Source organism: Hyperoodon ampullatus, assembly GCF_949752795.1.
Source record: "Hyperoodon ampullatus genome assembly, chromosome: 20".
NCBI lineage: Eukaryota > Metazoa > Chordata > Mammalia > Artiodactyla > Ziphiidae > Hyperoodon > Hyperoodon ampullatus.
The window spans coordinates 36,300,544-36,319,284 of record NC_136933.1 but is presented as its reverse complement, the minus strand read 5'-3'; the positions used below and the strand labels follow the sequence as shown (position 1 = coordinate 36,319,284).

The 18,741-nt window shown below is 40.3% G+C and overlaps 1 protein-coding gene across 8 annotated transcripts in view; it reads right to left on the bottom strand.

Moving 5' to 3' along the window:
* Nucleotides 1–18,741, bottom strand: part of TENM3 (teneurin transmembrane protein 3) — a gene marked incomplete at its 5' end in the record, with an annotated part of 440,276 nt that overhangs the window by 97,216 nt on the left and 324,319 nt on the right. For all 8 annotated transcript variants that reach the window (XM_079726500.1, XM_079726501.1, XM_079726502.1 and 5 more), the window contains one exon: nucleotides 12,555–12,740. In XM_079726500.1, the coding sequence (XP_079582626.1) occupies nucleotides 12,555–12,740 (186 nt within the window). The remainder of the gene's footprint in view (nucleotides 1–12,554; nucleotides 12,741–18,741) is intronic.

Here is an 18,741-nt window from a genome sequence, read left to right as displayed (position 1 = left end):
AGGAAAGAGTTAGGGTATGTGCAGTAACCACACAGATGGTTTTCTCTTTGCTTTTTATGACAGTTATATGGTGATCTTTTCCCTCTGCATACACCAATGTATTGGGAGTGGGTTTCTCACACGCATAATAATCACATCTGGGGACTCATCTTAAAAGCCAAGAGTTGAAGTGTCTGTGAAAAGCATTATTTTACACTTCACTGTTCATGTCGGGTCTAACTGATGAATACCTAACACCACTAATTCACAATTAGACCACTTAAGCTTAACCACACGCTTTCTGTGCATACATATACAAATGTTAATTTTGGATAGAAAGATAATCATTCAGCACCATAACAATTAAACAGCTGTAACCTGTCTCATGTGTTAAGTGATGGAGCTGTGGGCAAGCTCCAGAAACAGATGGTCTTACCCACCCATGCTTAATGTTAAAGACTTTTTTAAAAAAGAGGTGTTGACAAATCAGAACAAGAAGGCATAGTTTTAATGCAAATCAGTCCTTCTGCAATGGAGATTACCCTAAACACTAATTTGGTGTACAGGAAAAAAATTAAGCTCTGTTGTTAAAGGAAGACATTCTATTCCATTGGGATCTACCAGATTCCCCACCAACATAATTATTTACTAATTTCATTCAACCAACAGGGTTTAATGGAAAGGCAGCTGGCAAAGTATCCATATTTATGGACCTCCTTTGACTGGTCCTTAATTTATCCAAGGCACATGTCTGTTAAAGCCCAGAAATAATAGCCATATTAGAGGCAGATGTTTTCCAGCTTCACTAAAGAGGCACTCAAAGAATGAGGGTCAATGAACCCATCACGGAGAAGAGTAACAGAAAAAAATCGGCTCTAGTCACATCGTAACCTGTGAAAATAATATGTTAAATATGAAAAGGGAGAAAGGCCATGGCTTTTGTATGGACTAACACCATAACTTGTATTTTAAAAACAGGTTTAAGATGAAACGAGGCTATTTTCAACTTGTCACATTCAAGGAATGACAGAGAGAAATTCTGCCACTGAAGAATACTAAGGTACCATTGCGGGAAGGAATAATCACATTTCTTAAAATTGTAGGCTTAATTCTTCCGCCCTTACATGAAACTAAATGCAAAGCTCTGATTTTTTATTTACTCCATTAGGGTAATACGGATCTCTGCAGACAGTGAACAGTACTTAAAATCTACATGAACACTTCACTAGCTGGCTGGTAGGCTACAGTTACCTGGCTTGAGTTTGGGGAAGAATGTGACATATTTATAATCTGGCCCTAGTCATGGTCTTTCTCTTCCTCACTAATCCTGTGAAATAGCTGATAACATTATTTTGCACCTGGTTTCACTCCCAAACACCTTGGACCTAAACTTCTCAATAAAAGGCTTCTGATGAACTTGGCAAGGTTTAAAAGGAGCATCTTTCACCTTTATTTCTGGTTAAATTGCACAATATATCCAGTCAATTGAGCTTTGAAACCTCCTCTATACTAGATTCGGTGGAAATTAAGGTCTTAGATGATTTTTAAAAGATGCAAATCAATGAGGTGTTCCAAATTGAAAAAGATACTGTAGTATATTAGTAAAGGAACACAATGGCAGGCTTTTAATAAAACAATATGATATAAATTTGACACATAACTGGCTTTTATTCTGATATCCTATCTCTTCATAAACTTTTTAAACTATGGCATATAACATTTTAATTCAAAGGAACATATTCAAAAATTTCTTTTGGATAATAATTATAATTTATAAATTGTTTCCTTAAGACACAGAGCACTTACATAGTAACTTATTTTGAGAGACTTAAAAAAACTAGCTAGAAAACCACTAAATTCATGGTGGGAAATAAACACAAGATAGTAAGAAGGAAGGAATCAGATTTATCAAGCCTAAAGAAATCAGGTATATTTCAATGACACCTAAATGATCATAAAACAACACAAATAATCAATATTTTCTTACACTGCTCCCATTAGAGAAAAACGACAGTAGATTTAACCCTCCATTTTCTTTTTTTTTTTTCTGAACACATTGCCTCTAAAGCCAGTAGGCCTCACCGTCAGCTGAGTAGGAATAAGGTTAATTTATAGCAGCTCTTGGGACCCAAGTTACACCACAGGAAGCAGAGTGGAGGGAAAATTTGTGCACAAACCACCACCACAGGATAGAATCCTTTATCACATGACCCTGAAGTATGTCAAGCATATTTCTTCTAAAGACCTCAAAACTCTCATCCTCAGAGGCTATGTGTAAATCACCTAAGTGAAAAGATCTAGGTTAAATCCAGACACAAAATCACCCACAGAACAATTACTACAAGCAGAAGTCCTTAAAAAATGTCCCTTTCCTAAAGTATAGAACACATGTAACATTTCCCAAAACAATGCAACTGTCACTGAAATGTACCTCTCAGTAGCACTCCTGCCATGTGAGAACAGAGTCTCAGCTTCAGGCTGCCGTCTCTCTTTTTAGTAAGGATAAATCACAGCATGAAGAACCAGACAGACAACAGTGGCACTCAAATACCTGATGTCAATAGCTAAAGGTGTTCAGGTACATTTACTCCCATTCTTAGGGGTAAAGAAACTGACACCTAGGGAAATAAATCGTCAACACAATGAAAGAACATTTATCAGGACAGCTCTGGGGACTATAGATTTTACTGATGGTCACACAGCAAATAAGGTGCAAAAGTTATGTGAAGATTCGAATTCAAACTTTCCCCAGGATTTGTTTGATTTGAGAATGTAATTCTAATGAGGCTCTTGGGACATGATGGGACTTGTGCAGGCTCAAATTAAGGGAGGAAGGGATGTTGCAAAGTTAAGGTTGCAAAAGGCACGTCCCAGAAAGACGAGTCAAAACTAATAACCACTTAGAAGCTTTAGAGGATATGGACTGTAAAAGTTAGTAGAAATTCAGAGTCATTCAAAAACTTGGACAGGGACTTCCCTAGTGGCGCAGTGGATAAGAATCCGCCTGCCAATGCGGGGGACACTGGTTCCATCCCTGGTCCGGGAAGATCCCACATGCCGCGGAGCAACTAAGCCCATGTGCCACAACTACTGACTGCGCTCTACAGCCTGTGAGCCACAACTACTGAGCCCACATGTCACAACTACTGAAGCCTGCACGCCTCGAGCCTGTGCTCCACAACAAGCCACTGCAATGAGAAGCCCGCTCACAGAAACGAAGACCCAACGCAGCCAAAAATAAATAAATAATTTATAAAAAACAAAAAAACTTGGACATACTGTATTATGGCTTAATATATGATGGAAACAGTCAAGCTTACTAAAGTTTCAAATTTAGGCCAGTGGATTTGTTTTTTGTTGGTTGATTCCTCTCTCTCTCAAAGGTTGCTGAACACTGAAAGAAATGACTACTTTAGCTTTAAATGCAGATCTGCCATTGTTGGCAATGCTGGGCTGCAGCTAATGGAACCTACCGGCTTCATGTCCTTTGATGCTGAAATTGGTACATGTAAAGAAAAACAAACTAACACAAGTGTAGCCTGAGCGCAGGCTCAGTAGTTGTGGCGCATGGGCTTGGTTGCTCCGCAGCATGTGGGAGGTTCCCGGACCAGGGCTCGAACCCATGTCCCCTGCATTGGCAGGTGGATTCTTAACCACTGCGCCACCAGGGAAGTCCCAACACACCTCTCATTATCCAAACACTTCTTGATAAAAATGAAACTAAATGGAACATGGTGACATTGACTAGTGAAATAAACACTATCTGTGATAGTTTAAAAAATCCTGAAACCCTGTAGAGAGAGCGCTGACAACCTACAGGGCCTCCATTATTCAGAAAGGCCAGAGAAACTAGTTTTGCATTTTCAGAAGAGAGGAGATTAAGCGGCCTCGTTAAAAAAAATACCAATTCTGAGGGGATTACAGAGGAGAAAGCACTGTATATATAAAACTGTTAACTGAATAAATCAGACTCAAAGGAAAAAAAAAATATTGAGAAGCCCCAAATGGACGCAAATGTAATCTCAAAGGAAGAAATCGACATCTAAAAATCAGCCTGGTTTTCAGGACATCGGTGACTCTCAATGAGCTCTGAAGGGGGTCTTCCACAGTTCTCTTAGGAATCGCTAGCCTCTCGGTCACATGAAATTACTTAGCAGTCACTGGGACTGCAGAGCAGGAAGGATCTTAAGAAGTTCTCCTTTTTTGCCCACTTCATGGGAGGATTTTTTGCCTGTCTGGATTTTCACGGCCAACCAAGTCAGCTAAGGGGGATTTCCTCCCGCTCAACTCTATGCCTACTGCGTTCTGATGACCCACCTTCCACCCTGTATGACAGATCACGAGGCATCTCTGTCCACATTAGTGTGGACTTAGTGTGTCGGGAAGTGGAGGGGAGAAGCTGTTCTTGGAACCAGCATGCACTCCTGTTTTCCTGCTGGCTAATTCCGCTGCATTAGGCTAAGACTCAGTAGGGAAGAGCCAGCCACAGTAAACTTTTTTATTAATTTCAGTCCAAATACTCTAGCAACAGTAACAATAAGTAGCATCCCTATGGTGTTTGCTTTGTGCCAGATAGTGTTCCAAGTGCCCTTCTACATGTTTTAGGTCATCAACCCTCTCATCAACTCTAGGAGGTAGGTACTATTTTCATTCCCACTTTGGAGATGGGCAAACTGAGGCACTGAGAGTTTAAGTGATTTTCCCCAAATCACACAGCTGTCAAGTAATAGAGTTTGGATCACAGGCAGATCCAGCTTCTGTGGGGTCTGAAATTATACAAATTGGGGGGCTCTCTTTAAGAAAAAGAATCCCAAATTATATATATGAAATTAGGTACAAACTGAGTCATTATTTAGAATGAGATAAGAAATCACAATAAATTATAGTTTTTAAGCTGATAAACACCACAAACATCAGAAAAAAATTGCAGAATATTTTTTATTATTAAGTGCCTGACATGTCTCTAATAAACACTTTTTTCCTATAATTTTTGGGCTACATTTACTTTGCCTCCTTATAAGACAATGGTTTTATAATATTTTGTATAGAGAGAATAGATAGATAATTCAGTCTTATTTCAATGTGATTGTTTAATATGTTTTTCATTATTGATAATTTAGAAAGTTTCATTTGGCTTCAAAATCTGTTATTAGTAATGTTATGCAAATTTGGGGCATTACTGCCAAATTTGGGAAGACTTTATGGTGTAATAAACTAGGCTTAACTAGTCTGTGAAAAGATGTTAAAAAAAATTAAAACAAAACAAAACAAAACAAAAACCTCTGTGAACTGGTGACATTCATTAGCCACTTTGTTGTGATGGCATCCTAGAATATTATGAGTTTGATAACATCTTCATCAATATCAGTATTTCATGTCACATAAGCCCTGAATCTTTTCCTGGTATGTTCATACGATTCTGTGGTACACTGGGATGCATAATGCATGTGACTTCACACACTGATGAACTCAATTTTGCAGTACTGCTATAGGTTCATGCCTTAAAGATACAAGAATTCTGATAAAGTCCTCGAAAAAGAAATAATCATCAAAAGAGAAAATTAGGGCACGTTTATAACTGTATAAGTTCCATTATCAAATATATTGCTGACTAGAGAAAACTCCCGTTTGGACTGGGCATTTTACAACATATCTGACGACGGGAAGAATTTTCCAGAGACGGGCTTCAGTTTCCATACGTTTCAAACCTCATTTCCGCTCCACTACCTATTTTCCTCTGGGGTGGGGCTCCGTAGGACAAATTCATATCTTCCTATCATCTCTGACCCCGTACTTTGATGTTCACTAGATGAGTCGGGGTGGCAGGAACATCCCTGGACGGCGAGCACGAAACAATCACAGACGGCAATGATTTCACACCTCACAAATATATCCAATTAAACGGAAACTAAACGCATCCCCAAGTGAAATTCTCCTTAGCGGAACCCTCAAAGTGCCCACAGCCACTCCAATGCCACCGACACAAGGAAAAGTGTGAGGGAGTGAAGCTGGGAGTGGAAAGAGACCAAGGTCCTAAATGACTTGCAACATATGACCATAGAAATCCATGGTCCCCTTGTGAGATCCTAGAAGGGGCCTGTGTGCAAGCGAGGGGCCCTGATGCTTAAGCTTCACCAGTTTCACAGTAAATATGTCAACGGCGCCATCAGCGACCCAGACAGGTGGCACTAGAGACCCCTTTCTTTTATTTTTATTTTTATTTTTTTTTTTTGCGGTACGCGGGCTTCTCACTGCTGTGGCCTCTCCCGTTGCGGAGCACAGGCTCTGGACGCGCAGGCTCAGCGGCCATGGCTCACGGGCCCAGCCGCTCCGCGGCATGTGGGATCTTCCCAGACCGGGGCAGGAACCCGTGTCCCCTGCATCGGCAGGCGGACTCTCAACCACTTGCGCCACCAGGGAAGCCCTAGAGACCCCTTTCTTAACTACTGTTAATACACGACGCTGACAGGTGTGAAGCCCAATGCCTCCTATAGCTAACATTTGTGGGTGTAATGTGGTACCCTATAAGCACTTGTTAAGGGGGGAATCATAAAGTTTAAAATGGAAGAAGATAGTCTTAGAATTTTCATATTCTATATTATTATGAATATGATTCCCAATTTGAGAGCATTACAAAAGTCACGAGTATCGATCTTGTAATCTCTGAAGTATATTATCAGAGAGGTCGTTTTTTTCAAAAATGTCACCTATTTTTTAATTTAACCACTAAAATACTATTCTTTCACCATTATCCTGAGATAAGAATTAGAATACCAAGTCTAAGCCATATCCACACTGGTACAGTTCTGATCTCTTTTTTACGCCCATACTATTTAACTGATGACTTCCCCAGCTGTGTGTATTTCATTTTCAATTTCTCATCTCCAGCACCCCAGAGCAGCCGTGGTGGTTTTTATTAGAGGTGTGCTGAGTACCGTACGTGGAGCTTCTGTCTGAACAAACAAAGCATGTCCTCCTGATTATTAATGATCTTGTTTCCCAATGTGCTAAAGAATCAGAATAAAAACAAACAGCCAGTCTTTTGTAGCTTAAAGGAATAAGGATTTCCCCTAGGCCAAATTTCCATTTGAATTGCCTGAAAGTACAGGAAAATCAATGTAGCTCAATAAACGACTCTGTGTTTGAGACATAACTAGAAGAAAAGTATCACAATAGACTCCACCTGTCTTTCATCACCGTGATTTTAAAACCGCCATCCCAAACATATTAACCTCTTGTTAAGCCATAGTCAGTGTGAGACTAGGTCACACTTTATAACAATGAAATGGAAATTACATTAACTCCTTAAAGCAAATTCCTTGTATAGCTATTTTGTTTTACTTTTTTTTTTTCTTTTTTTTTTTTAATTTCAGCACCCAAAACGTTGTCTGGGTTACAGTTTGACTCACTTATACTCAACGACAAAATAAAAACTCTAGTGAACACTGCTAGGGACTTTAATAAGTGATTTACATTCTAGCATTTCATTTGATCCTAACAACTCTGACGTACATAATATTTATCTATGAGAAAACATACTCAGAGAGGTTAAATGATTTGCACAGGGTCATACACCAAGTAAATGATGTAGCAAAGATTCAAATTCCAAAAGCTCTTAAACATGAGACACTCTGCTTCAAAATCTCATATGATAGGTATGATTATAGCCATTTTACATTGGAGAAAAAAAAAAACTGAGACTAAGAACAATTAAGATAGATGTTCTAAGTGAACAAATCGTACAACTGGTTGGGAAACACATCTTTTTTTAAATTTCAAAGCCCATGCTTTTTCTTATTATGTTACACTGACTTTCATGAAGAAGTAGTATTCAGTTATGACAGGTGAGATGATCAATAGTTGCTTAATGGATTAAAAAATGCATAAATTAAATGAAATGTAACTGAGGCACACAAATGCCACAGGAAAAATAAAAATGGAAGTTAAATGAAATTGAGAATAAAAAGGGAACCCCATGCTTAAATCTAGTAATTTTTCAATTAAGCAGAAATTATCAATACATTCTCAAATATCAAGAGTCCTCAAGGGGTCATCGGATTAGGCCACTGCTCAAGAGGATGCAAAGAAGTTAAAAAACACTCCTCTCCTAAAAACATCCTCTAACTAACAAAAAGGAAAAACAAAAACAAAAACAAAAAACAACAACTCTCAATGTTTCACACCTAAATAATTATGATATCGCTAATACTTATTGGAATGGAGATTCGAAGATTTCTTTGGGATCTTGTTCCAGGATTTAAATGTTTCCAACCTAAGCACCTTTTAAACAATTTAAGCCCATTTTCTCCATTTGTGTCTGTGGGGAAATGGGAAATGCTGATCAGCCTCCAGAAGAGGATTCGCCATCCACAGACAGAGATCTGAGCCTTCCTCACCTTTGTAACAACCCCCCGCATAGATAACAAGCAGCTGTTATTCAATCTCCCTCTTCCCCACCCTTTGGGTCACAGTCTAACTTACAGCCTCCCCTGCTCTCCAGTACAAATAGACGCTTGTAGGGGCAACTTTTCTCCAGCAATTGCTAAAAAGAGTATTTCCTGGAGAAGGTACAGGTTAATAATACTCAAAATTTGGTACCAAATTTATTATAAAATACACAAAATACTTGTGTATTTTATAACACACAAGTAGGATTATAAATCCTACCAAATTTTTAGGATTTATCATTGCCCAGGATATTTAGTTAGCCTTGCACTTTTACGGATTCTGCCTCCAAACATGTGCTCAGTAGAGGCTGGCATGATATTTATGTTGCTTCTGTGCCCCATTACTTCCAACCACAGGCCAATCAGATAACTGGCCCCTCTCTTCCTAAGCAAGAAGAAAAGAGACAGCCAAACCAACTGAGTTGCCTTTGCATGTTTACAGATTCCGGTTCCAGTTAAATACATTACAAATGGTGAGCTTACTGAATTAGGCCAAGTATCTCCCAGTTCAGAGATCGGAACTTGAACCACCACAGCTCTCACAGTACAGAACTGTTTATGCTTTTCCATACAGAAATGCCACAATAACATTCTCATTATGTCAACTATTATTTAGAAACCACTTACTTATATTTAATATTTTTAAACTAGCTTCTGGATCCTCTAAATGTTCTTACGTCTTTCCGATCTTATGAAAAACAGAGAGAAGCATGAGTATGATAATCATTCGGCCAATTACGGAATGTTCGCTTACAAAGGACGACGTTATGCTAGCTGAGCATCTACACCAGTGCTGTTAGCATTAAACCATGTCAGTAATCATTGCTGGTGCTTATTTGATGTGGTTCAATCATGTAACTTCTCTTTATTAATGAAAGGGTCCAACAATCGTAAGTGGGTTTTGGGGAGGAAGGGAGAAATATTCATTTTAATCATAGTATTGCTACAAGTGGATTTCCCTTTGTTTCATTTTTTTATCTGCATACATCACTAGTCGAAGTCTAACTCAAGAAAAAAGGAGGACTTGGGACAACAAACCGGAGGACGAATATGCCGATTTGCTGAATACATGATTCATAAGGCGAGGAAAGTATAAACACGCTAATAAACACATCAGGATGGAATCCCTTCAGGTGGTCGGGTGCTCAGCAAATACTCTAAACTCATAACCTATTTTCCTCTCAAAATGCCTATGGTTTTATGAAAGCATGAAAACTTTATGAAGACAGTAAGATGACTCATGAAGAATATTCTTCGCTTTCTATTGGGAACTTTTGTTTGCTTCTAACTGTTTAATTTCTCCTCCATCTCTCTTTCAATTAACCTCCCTGTTTGTATTCAGTGAGATGGCACATAATATGGAGAAAGGAAAAAAAATCTTGCTGATTTATGAGCATTCTTTCATAAAGTGAAAGCTCCTTTCAGCCAGATGCCTAACTTGAAATTGAGAGGAAATGAACAGAACAGTAACTCTCCTGAATGAGAAAATATACTGTAGTTTCCTGGGCTGTTTAATCAGTGGCTCACAAAGGCCTCCTTTTAAAGGACCCCTGAGACTTCACTGTGGACACACACACAGGTAGGAAGTAGACAGGGAAAGGCGACTGGATCTTTGTATGCAAAAACTTGGAATCACTACTTCTGAGAGTACAAAAGAGCAAAACAAGGATTTCAAGGTTCTCTACATCCTTTAAACGGTTCACTTCAAAGATTTATTTTTAAATGACACAGGTCCACTACTTCCACGCTGTTAGTCACACAGAGTCTAAAAGCAACAAAATAAAATGAAACAATAGAAAATGGAATTATTAACAACCACAGCAAGACACGTTAAATTATAATAAAAGGACCTCCGCCTAACAAAAATCCCGTTTGTTCCTAGACAACTGGAAAGTTGTTCAAGAACAGCTCCTCCATGGGAAATTAACCATGTCATTTTACCAAGGTCAATGAGGACACCCAGAGAATGATTTGTTTGGTGACCGCTGGTTGGCAAGTTAAACCTGCTCGCGGATAACTTTATAGTACGCCTCCTTGTTTTCCAAGCTACATACACAAGTGTGGGTTGTACCTCCCCGGCTACAGCTAGTCAAATATATAACGTTTTCCCTCTAGCTAGAATCAGTTCACTTAGGAGGGGGGTGCTGGGGTCAGGAACCACGATGGTGTATGTTCAGAGGCACGTTGTTCCTGCCCTGTCTCTCGTGTGCGTGCACCCTGGGATTGCAGCATGATGCTGTTTGGTCACAGGGATGTTACATTGCCCTCTGCATGTCCGCAGAAAATACGCAAATCGTGACTGTCCACCATTTTCTGCCTTAACTGTAGCAGCTCCCAAGTGCGGCTCCCGTGAACCACAGGCAGTCACCGCCCTGCGGAGCCTCCCTTAAAGAGCAGAGGAGAGGAAAGGGGAAGCCCCAGCCGGGTCGGATGCCGGGGATGAGCACTCTGCAAGTGCCCTGCACGTGCTCGCTTGCAGTTTACCCCAGTAGGACTACAGGCTCCCCAGCTGTTGGCAGGAGCTCACCTTCAACAGGTGACACCGTAGGTATGTTTCACAGGTAAGAGTTAACATAAAGGCCTGATCTTCAGACGTCTGCAGGGCTGGCCCTTGGCCAGCATCTGGAAAGGTGGATGTTCCCTACACTGATGAGGTTATTTTGCGCACCTGCAGCACTAAACATCTGCTCTTCTTTGGAGAGTCTGGAATTTTGATGGCTGTGGCTGACAGAGGCTACCTCGCTGAGCAGCCCCAATAAAAACCTTTTAACTCTCAACCTCAAACGGGCGGAAACACTGCACATATGTTGCTGCATTTCCCTGCTGGAGAAAGGGGCATGGTTCTTGTGACCTCTCCTGGTGGGAGAGAAGGAGCCTGGAAAACCTGGACGTGGATTCCTGCAGACACCACCTGATGAGTCTTTCCCCTTTCTGGAAACATCTATAGCCCTGAGCACAACTGTGCCGAGAGGGCCCTTCCAGCGGATCACCACATGTCGGTGGGAAGGGGGGAGGGTGATAGTGGGACCCCTGAAACAGATGATTTGAAAAGTCTTCCTGGAAATTCTGCAGAGATACCATTTGTGACAGCTTATAAAATGTAAGTGATTTCAATTTTCCTGTGAAAAAAAATCTTGGCTAACCAATGGTTTTTTTTTTTAAAAGTGAAGTACATAAACTTACAGATGCATCGGAAGAAGAAATCCTTTACGATATCAAGACTCTACCAACAGCTTTATCAAATTTTACCCTACAGACATAAATGTGGAGAAACACCATTCCTCAAATTATGAGATTTTTGTAGAACTGTGCCATTTCTAATTAATATTGTACATTTTCACTGAAGTGAGGTAGCACTGTATTACTTACTTCTGTTGTATTTTCTTTAAATAGACGTTTTCATTTCAGTGACTCAAACGGTGAAAGCAAAGGCACTGAAGACCTTGAAAATATGGAACTAGTATGTATGTTCTGGGTGCTTTTGTATCCAGGCTAAATACCATTTATATACTAAGATTTTGATCTTAAACACCTACTTGATTGTCTTATTTAACCAACAGATGTGCTAGAACATCATCGTATTTTAAGAAGTGTTGAGCATATAAATCTGTTGAGGAAAAACTAGACTGGTGTATTTTATTCTATTTTCTTCCTCATGGTGCTACAGGATAAAGTCATAAAGACTCCAACCTCCTTTCAGAGGCTCAAATAGATGGACAGGTGCTAAGATGTGTGATTCTGGAATCTACAGGAGCCCCAAAGGCTGCATACTGGGAATCCCTTTCTTAAAGTAAAAAATACTGCCGTTACACGGTGGCAGTATGGAACACGCCACAGGCATATTCAAGGAGAGCTGATCTGTAAGGAATGAAATCAGCCTTCTGCGAGTCAGTGTCGGCGGCCGTCCCCCAGCACCATGCATAGAACGTTCTTACACTTGATACTCGAGACAGCGGTTCTAAAAAGAACTGGGCTGCCGTTGGGACCTGAGACCCTTCTTTAGCGGTCACTGCTTCTGAACACAGGACAGGAAAAGCTAACCGGGGGGTGGGGGGGAGGAGCTTTCCCGAGGTGAGGAGTCCCGAGGGGCGGGGCGGGGCGCCGCGGGAAGGGGCGGGGCCGGCCTACCGATGGTGCAGTGCTCGCCGTTCCAGCCCTGGCTGCATTCACACTTGCCGTCCCTGCAGGTGCCGTGCTCGGCGCAGCGCGGGTGGCAGGCTCTCTGACTGCACGCTGGCCCCGTCCAGCCTTCTTCACAGCGGCAGGCGCCCCCCATGCAGACGCCGTGCGAGCCGCAGTCCGCGGAACAGATCTCTGGGGGGAGAAAGAGAGGAAGCCGGGCAGGAGAGGAGAGCAGCGGCGAGTGAGACGGGGAGCGAGGGAGAAGCGCTTCGTCTCAAGCTCAGCGCGCCAACAAGGTGAAGAACAAGGTCGCTGAGCACACGTACGAAAACATTTACCTACTAAGCAGACGGCAGCATCGAGGGCTAGGAGCCATAGACGTAGTTTGCTTTCTTTGTTCCATTTTATAGGCTGCCACGATTGGGCGTAAAATGCACACGATAGTTATGTTATAAACAATTTTCTGTATTATATATGTGCTTACACACACACACACACGCTACTAACAAAACAGAACAAATGATTCATAAGGAGAGGAAACTATGTACGCACACATACCTGTTTCCAGGAGTATCTTTTGACAGCCAGGAACACAGGCACACATACATCAAATTGATATAAAATTTACAAAATATTTAAGTGTCTGTGTATGTCAGGTATCTAACAGGAGTTAGGTTTCACCCATAGAGCAAAAACTGAAAAGGGGTTATTTTTAATCCTATGGTTTAATTTTTTTAAATATTCAGAAACTTCCACTGAAAAGAATCTTTTATTAAAAAAAGGGTTAAAAAAAAAGAATCTACTTCAGTATGCACGTTAGCTTGCTCCTGACACAGAGACGTGCTGGTTAAATAAAAGAAGCTGTTGTTTTTCCTATTAAGTATATTTGTACTGTTGACAGATACAAGTTGCTAAGCAAAACAATAGTAGAAAACCGGTTTAATAATATATAGAACTGCCGGCTGTGGCATTTGCAAAGCAAGGATTTTCAATTACTAGAATTACTGAAAAGGGCACAAGTGACCCAAGGACTTTAAGAACGGTAACAACAGGTTAGGTTGTTAAAATAGAATTCAGGCGTCTGAAATAATTTTTTTCTTAAAAAACTTTCTTAGAAGCTTTATTTGACTAGAACCAATTGAGAGAGACAGACAGAGAACTTTGAGGGGTATTTTATTTTTCACTCTTCACATATAAAGTTAAATAAAATGAACTTTTTTTTTAAGATTGGAAGACTACTGTTTAGTTTTGGTTTTCTTTCAACAGTAAAAACCTGAGATAGTTTCTGACAGAAAACGACTACAGCTGAATTTTAAAATTAAGAAATAGCCACTGTTTATGTAGTCACATGATCACATGTTCCCCATTCATTGACCAAATAAAACGTTTCTCAGACACTGGAATTCACAGGGCTGCAGACTTTTAGACACCACATCCAGGCTCAGTGAGAGTTGTAAACAAGAGGCAGGACTATGAACTGGAGGAGAGTGGTATGTGGTTTTTTTCATGCCACATTTTCTATCTCCTTTGAATTAAATTTTTGATTAAAAGATCCAAGATGGTTTGATTAACTTCAGAGGAACAGAACGTCACCTCAGCTCCAGAAGAGCGAGGTTTCTTTCTGAGGTTCCCTTTTTTATTCAATCGAATCAATTTTTCATTAGGTTGAAGGTGTTTAGCAGCGTTTAGCACACTCGCTTTGAGCAAGGTGCGTCAATCTTTGTAATGAACTTATTAATTAGAGTTAATTTAATTGAAGTGGAATTGAAGGGCTAATTAATGGACAAACTGCTGCTGAAGAGAGAGGAAACCTCTGTTGCTTTCAAACCTATGAACTTTCTGATGGAAATAATTCATTTCTTCTCTTTCAGCAGCTTAACCAAATGTTTCTTCAGGTGTAAAATCTACTCTCCTATTGAATTTAGATCTCTGAAGGTCATTTCCACAACAACAAAAGAGGCAGCTGGTAAAGTGTTTTGCTTTAGGATTCAATAGGTTAGAAATTCCAAATTCTACTGCAAGTAAACTTTTAAGTCACAAATGGAAATTAACAACGGTGTTTTTGTAAACTTTCAATGAGAATGTGCAGACAAATTGGAGGCAGGTGAACCCGGATGTTTTCACAGGATGACTATATGCGTATTTGAGATCTTTACCAATAATTCTAAGTAAGTTTTCTGTCTTTTTGCAGCTAATAGCAAAGTTGAATGAAGTTTTTTTCTGTGCTTACTTTCTCCCAAAGAAGTATATACTGTGTTCATTATTCAACTCTCTATATTGAGAGTTTAACATGTGTTAAGTGTGTATTTTGCATTAGGGATTTAAAGATGAATAGGATGAAGACCTTCACTCATTATGTCTAAGTGGTCATTTTGTATACAGGTAAAATTAGATTTTCAGCTAGCAAAATAATTACATCAGTATGAAAAAAATCAGTCTAAATATGTAAAACAGTGATATGTAATTTTGGCAACCAATTTAATCTTTTAATTAACATTTATATCCTTTTTTTTTTTTGCTATTTATAGCAATACCATTTTATGAAGAAGACCAAATTAACTTTTGAGCTATTTAATATAAATTACAAACCATCCTTTATAAAATAATTCTGGTAATGTATTAAGTAACTTTATACAAAACAAAGAAGGGGCTATTTCATTATTCCTCGCCTACTTGGATAACTGTGGGAAACAAACTAGAATGACAGTATTTCAAACAAGTATTATTTTATAGCTAGTATTATTATGCCTGTTTCACTGATGGAGGCGTAAGAGGCCTGAATCAAGTAACTGTATACAAGTAATTATATCTTTATAATTAAACTTTAATCGGATTTTTACATCTTTAATACAGAAGCTGGAAATGTAAATAAAAACTCAAAAGAAAGAGCTAAATGCCTATTTTGCTCTTGTAATTATATATTTTAAGTGGAGGACAAAATGAGTTAATGTGTTATTTATTTACTTATTTATTTATTTTTGGCTGTGTTGGGTCTTCGTTGCTGTGCGCAGGTTTTCTCTAGTTGCGGCGAGTGGGGGCTGCTCTTCGTTGGGGTGCACGGGCTTCTCATCGCGGTGGCTTCTCTTGTTGCGGAGCACAGGCTCTAGGCGCATGGGCTTCAGTAGTTGTGGCTGGCGGGCTCTAGAGCGCAGGCTCAGTAGTTGTGGCGCACGGGCTTCGTTGCTCCGTGGCATGTGGGATCTTCCCGGACCACGGCTCGAACCCGCGTCCCCTGCATTGGCAGGTGGACTCTTAACCACTGTGCCACCAGGGAAGTCCCCATGTGTTATTTGAAACAATGCCATGTGCCCATGCTTGATAAACCTTGGTTGGTGATGATTTCTTAAAGCTCTTCAGTGAGACATTCAAGGCCCTCTATAGTGCAGGCCCCAATCCTATACTCCTTGCCAGCTCTAACAGTCACGCATTCGCATTTTCTAACCACAGTCTCTGGTTTTCCAAGCTATCTGAATCAACTCACATTTCTGTGAAGCAATAATAAGCAACTGTAAACCCTGGTTGCCTCCAACAATGTATGGCCACGAGATGAGGGAAGCAGAGGAAAAGGAGGGACGGAAGAAAGAGAAAAGGGGAAGGGAGGAGAGGGGACGAGAGAGGGGACGAGAAGCAAGAAGGAAAAAGAAACGTGGCGGGGGGGCAGGAAGAAAACCCATGAACCGTTTCTTTAACTAGGATATCTACTTATGGGTTCGGCAGACGTTTTCCATCAACACCACAAATTAGCCTATGTAAGACTTTCTTTAGTTTGGGCTTCCGAGATTCAATGTGTAATAGCTGAAGAGTGGCCCATGAATCTTTCATGCCGATATTGACGCACAGGGCAGCAAACCTGGTACCCAGGTTCCTCAAAATGCCAAGAAAAAGTGATCTGTAAAAACTATGAGTCTTTTTTTCCTCCCTTAAAATCAGCATGTTAATTAGCTACTAGCAAGATTTCATTTAGGTTTATGCCATTAGGTTAAGAGATGATATCATTTTCATTTCATAAATTTCACATTTGGGGAACCATATCCAATCAACACTTTTATGTGGAAGCGCCTCTGAATTGATGAGGAATTAAGTGTGATGACCTACAATTAGCGTTTAGAATTCGACCGTCGTAACTATTACCAATGCCACCACCACTCCTTCTTAATGGCTAACACTTACGCAGCACTTACTACGCGTAAAACCCTATCGTAAGTGCTTTTCACGTACTCACTCATTTACCCCTTACAACTGTATACAAGGTGGTACTATTATTATTCCCATTTTACAGATAAACGGAGGCACAGAAGTTACATAACTTGTCCAACAACACACAGCTAGGAAATAGCCCGTCCTAGATCTGAACCCAGGCAGGTCAGCTGCAGAATCCCTGTTTCTTAACCACTTACTGTTAACCAGCAGGTGTTCAGAGGGCAACAGGTGTGGGCAGGGTTAGGAGTAGACAGATCCTTCGCTGCATCCAGGCCTTCTGCACGGTATTTATATGTACCTGACGCCGCTCATAAACTCTGGCCTTTTCCTCCCCCCTCCTCCCTCTCTGTTTATCCTCCTCCGCTTTTCCTCTTCCTCCTCCTTCTTCTCTTGGCCTCATTCTTCCTCCTTTTCTTTTCCTGCTTTTTAATTTTTTTTTGCTCAGTTGGTCCAAACAGAAGTCGTCACCTTCTCTACCTCTCACCCGCCTCCCGCTGCCGCGCCTGCGTTCTGGCGACTCGGTGATTCTCACCTCCTCCCAACTTTCTCGCCTCTTTCAGAGACGTGAACATCAACCCCAACCTCCCTTGCCTCAGACTTTCTGCTCTTCTCACCCTGTTTTATGCTCTGTCTTTTCAGCAAGTCCTGTGTCTATTTTGCCTTTAAACGTCCCTCAGTTTATCCTTCTCGTTTCCACTAACTCCAGGGGATTGTGCTCTCATCCCTTCGCCCTTCTGGGAAAGCTCCCCACGGTGTCTTCTAGTCCTCAGGTTTCACGGTCCTCTCTGACGTCTGATCCATGGGACGGTTCTGGAACGCTGCTCTCGTCGTATCAGGGGCATCGTCATTGTTAGTGAATTCTCCATCGTTCCTAAACTGTGTCCCTCATAATTGGGCCCAACTCAATTTTTACCTCCAAATACTTCGTCATCACTGTCCCCTGTATATAATGATATTCTCACAGTTGTGTCTTTGGTAATGGTAGCAGCAGCAGTAGTAGTAGTAAAGGTGGTGGCAGCTGTATTTAGAATTTATTATGGGCTAAGCATTGTACTAAGTATTTACTTCACATGCATCAATTCAAGCAATTCCCACAGCAGCATCTCTGGAAAGAATGTCTTATGATTAAATCCATTTTACAGATGAGCAAACTGAAGCATGCAGTGATTTCCCTGGGGTATACAGGTATCAAGTAGTACAGACTGAATATGAACCCAAACATCGGATTTCAGAATCCATGCTCGTAAGTACTTTCTAATACTGTTCCCCTAGTCAAAAAATATTCCCTCAACCTCCACATTAACTACAATCTCTAAAAGAAGGCAAGAAATGTTAAAAATCTCCTTGACAACTTTCAACAGGCATCAAGGCAGGATCTAAATACTGACTGAATTTAGCATATTAGTCCATGTAATACTCAACAGAATATTATACTGGAACACACTGGTTTCTAAGTATGTCATGTGTGTTTATCTCATCTCCCCAATTAAACTGTAATCTTCTAGACTAGAACAGCATCTTTTCAAACTGTATGACTAACGAGTAGGTCATGGAATTAATTCACGGGTTGCAACCGGCATTAAAAAAAGTAGAATAGACTTGGGAGAGAGTATCAGTGTATATCACTTTGTAAAGCTTCTGTTTCAGTGATGTGAGTATATGCACATATATGTATATGAGGTCACAATGTAAAAATGTATTTAAGACCACATGTTATTTAGGTCATGGTCAAAAACTTGAAAGCCAGTATTCTACAGGGCAGGGATGATTGACACTCTTTTATCCCTGCAGTGTCTGTCACAAAGCCATGCACAGAGCTGGCGCTCAAATACAACGTGACTGATTGGATAAAATTACTACCTGTCATTTCTATTATAATCATACAGTTACAATTAAAAACTCAGTGTTGAACCATTATGTACACCATAATATCTATATATGTTTACTCTTTATTGTGATAATATTAAGTCTTCTATTGTCACATAATTTTTTA